We start from the raw sequence: 2,697 nt of genomic DNA, 5'->3' as shown, positions 1-2,697 counted from the left end.
AACATTGTTCATTAAGTAAACTCACCTGGAAAGGTAATTTTAGCCTCCGACCTCTGCTGTAGCAGCAGCTTATTTTCAGTGTTGAATAAAAAGACACTAAAAGCCCGATGCAATAATCCTGAAAGCAAAAGAAATACAATTAGGTCTTAAAATACCAGTTATTTGCCCGACTCCCCTGTGTTTCAGAGTAATGTTAGTAACCTACTGCTGTTTTTGCATGTGGCTGTGGTGGGGAAGACGACTGACACCTCAGTAGGGAGGACCTGGTGACCTTGTTGGCCATGCTACTGCTGGCCAAGCTTCCTCTCAGGGACATTTAGCTAGCCCAGGCCTGGTCAATGTTGTACACCTGGGGAAATGACACTCTCCAGTATTAGGAAGGAAGAATCAGGGGCCTGTCAAGTACTGTATGTTAGGACTAATCACCAAACTGTGACCAAACTCATATCATCATTAAGAACTGCCAGAGTGGGTGGTGCCTGTGGCTCAGTGAATGGGTTGCTGGCCCCATATACTGAGGGTGGTGGGTTCAAACCTGGCCTTGGCCAAACTGCAAACAAAAGATAGCCTGGCGTTGTGGCAGGTGTCTGTAGTCCCAGCTACCCAGGAGGCTGAGGCAAGAGAAGCACCTAAGCCCAAGAGCTGGAGGTTGCTCTGAGCTATGATGCATGGCACTTTACCAAGGGTGACAAGGTGAGACTCGTTTATAAATAACAACAACAAAAAACAGCTGCCAGAGTAATTTTCTCAGCTAACCTGAAATGCCTAGGTAGATCACTTTTTAACAAAGAATATCATAGAACAGTACCTTTCTCAATGTTTTCATTCAGGTGACAATTCTTCTTGGTCTCAGACCCAATTTTATTGTCGTTTTCATCGATAAGGATACACATCTCTGCCAAGAGCTGAACTTGTTGCTCATCAAGATGGTTAGTATTTATCTCTGGCATTGTTAAAAAATGTCTTATCTGACCTAGAACACTACTTTTAGAAGGAAAGACAAAGGCCATTTGTTATATTATGCTTGTCTGAATGCCATTTCAATTCAGTGGGTAGTGAGTCCAGCTCTCTGAGCCCCATGAGCAATGGCCCTTTCCAAGGTGAGAAACCACGCTGCTGATCCCCTGGTGTCTCACCACTCTCCACCCCCTACCTTGGTAGGCCCCAGATGCTTCTCTGCCTTTCATCACAGTTCCCTCCTAGATGCCAAGCTCCATGTTCCCCTTGGAGCTCTTTTTTTTTTTTTTTTGAGACAGAGCCTCAAGCTATCCCTCTGGGTAGAGTGCTGTGACATCACAGCTCAGAGCAACCTCCAACTCTTGGGGTCAAGAGAGTCTCCTGCCTCAGCCTCCCAAGTAGCTGGGACCACAGGTGCCCACCACAATGCCTGGCTATTTTTTGGCTACAGCCATCGTTGTTTTGGTGAGCAGGGCTGGATTCAAACCCGCCACCTTAGGTGTATGTGGCTGGTGCCTAGCCACTTGAGCCACAGGTGCTGAGCCACCCCTCAGAACTCTTGCCCTCTGCAGCCCATGACAGTCAATCCCCTCCCTCTGCACACTTCGTTCCTTAGGAATCTGTCCAGCTGTGGTTTGGTCCTGACCTAACTTTCTATTCTTTCTCTGACAATAGCATTTCCCTTCTCCCTGCCTCTGCCTAGTTGCTCAATCTCGGCTGGGATCTATTTTTCAAGGTGTAATTCATCTGCCAAATGGTCTATAACCATTTTACCAATGTCCTGGTAAGATTTATCCCCATCTTTCTCAACCCAGGGTCCTAATCAGAAAAAATGATTTGTGTGACTGTTTTGTCAGTTCCTCCAGGGCAGTACAGAGCCAATACCATTCTAGATAAACAGGAGAAACTTAATTCATATGTGATAATGTGCCACACACTTTTTCTATAAAGGGCCAGATAGCATCAACCCTGCATTTGTAACACTGAGACAACACAATGGATGAACTAAGCAATCTGAAACTGGGCAATGTGTACACTCGGGGTGGCTACATTCTGATAAATATTTATGGATACTGAAATGTGAACTTCATCTAATTTTCATGTGTCAAAAAATATTTTCTTCTTTTGATTTTTCTCCAACCAGATGAAAATAAAAAAAAAAAAAACCCAAACACTCTTAGCTCATAGGCCATCATAGAAACAGGAAGCCCATCCCCACCTCAGTGTAATGAGCCTTAATTTTCTCAACCCCAATTAATAGTTCCCATGGCGGTTGGATCTCCAGCACTTATTAAAGCACTTGCTGCATTCTGACTCACACTTTTCACCCCCTATACCAGCAGTTAGTTTCTAAGCTCTCTAACCTTTGTCTCCTGCAGGGCACCTTTTGTACAGAACATCCTCAAATGTTTCTGATTTTTCCACACAGTGTATTTTGAAGGTTCTATGAGGTCTACTTTACATGTGACTTTCTTTCAAATATATAGATTTTACTGAAATACTTTCAGTGGAGTCCACCATATAGAGGATGTAAGCAATGTGTTTAAAACAAAATTCTAAACATAAGTATGGCCTAGGACGGGCTGTTTGTGTGGAGGGGTGTGGAAGTCAGTGATGACCATGACAGCCAACGTAATATTAACAGCAAAAAACTGAAAGTAACATTATATGACTAAAACAAGAAATCAGAAAGAAAAATACTGTGAAAAGGAAAAGTCTAGTAGCCTCAATTTTTTTTTT

General features: G+C 43.5%; 1 protein-coding gene across 1 annotated transcript in view; it reads right to left on the bottom strand.

Moving 5' to 3' along the window:
* The window catches only part of IDI1 (isopentenyl-diphosphate delta isomerase 1), an 8,172-nt gene that overhangs the window by 2,466 nt on the left and 3,009 nt on the right, over positions 1 to 2,697 (bottom strand). Inside the window, 2 exon segments of the mRNA XM_023511330.1 lie at positions 15 to 118; positions 809 to 984. Of these exon segments, the coding sequence (XP_023367098.1) occupies positions 15 to 118; positions 809 to 984 (280 nt within the window).

This window comes from Otolemur garnettii, unplaced genomic scaffold (genome assembly GCF_000181295.1).
Source record: "Otolemur garnettii isolate 467f Iridium unplaced genomic scaffold, OtoGar3 scaffold00019, whole genome shotgun sequence".
NCBI lineage: Eukaryota > Metazoa > Chordata > Mammalia > Primates > Galagidae > Otolemur > Otolemur garnettii.
This window is presented reverse-complemented; position numbering and strand designations above follow the sequence as displayed.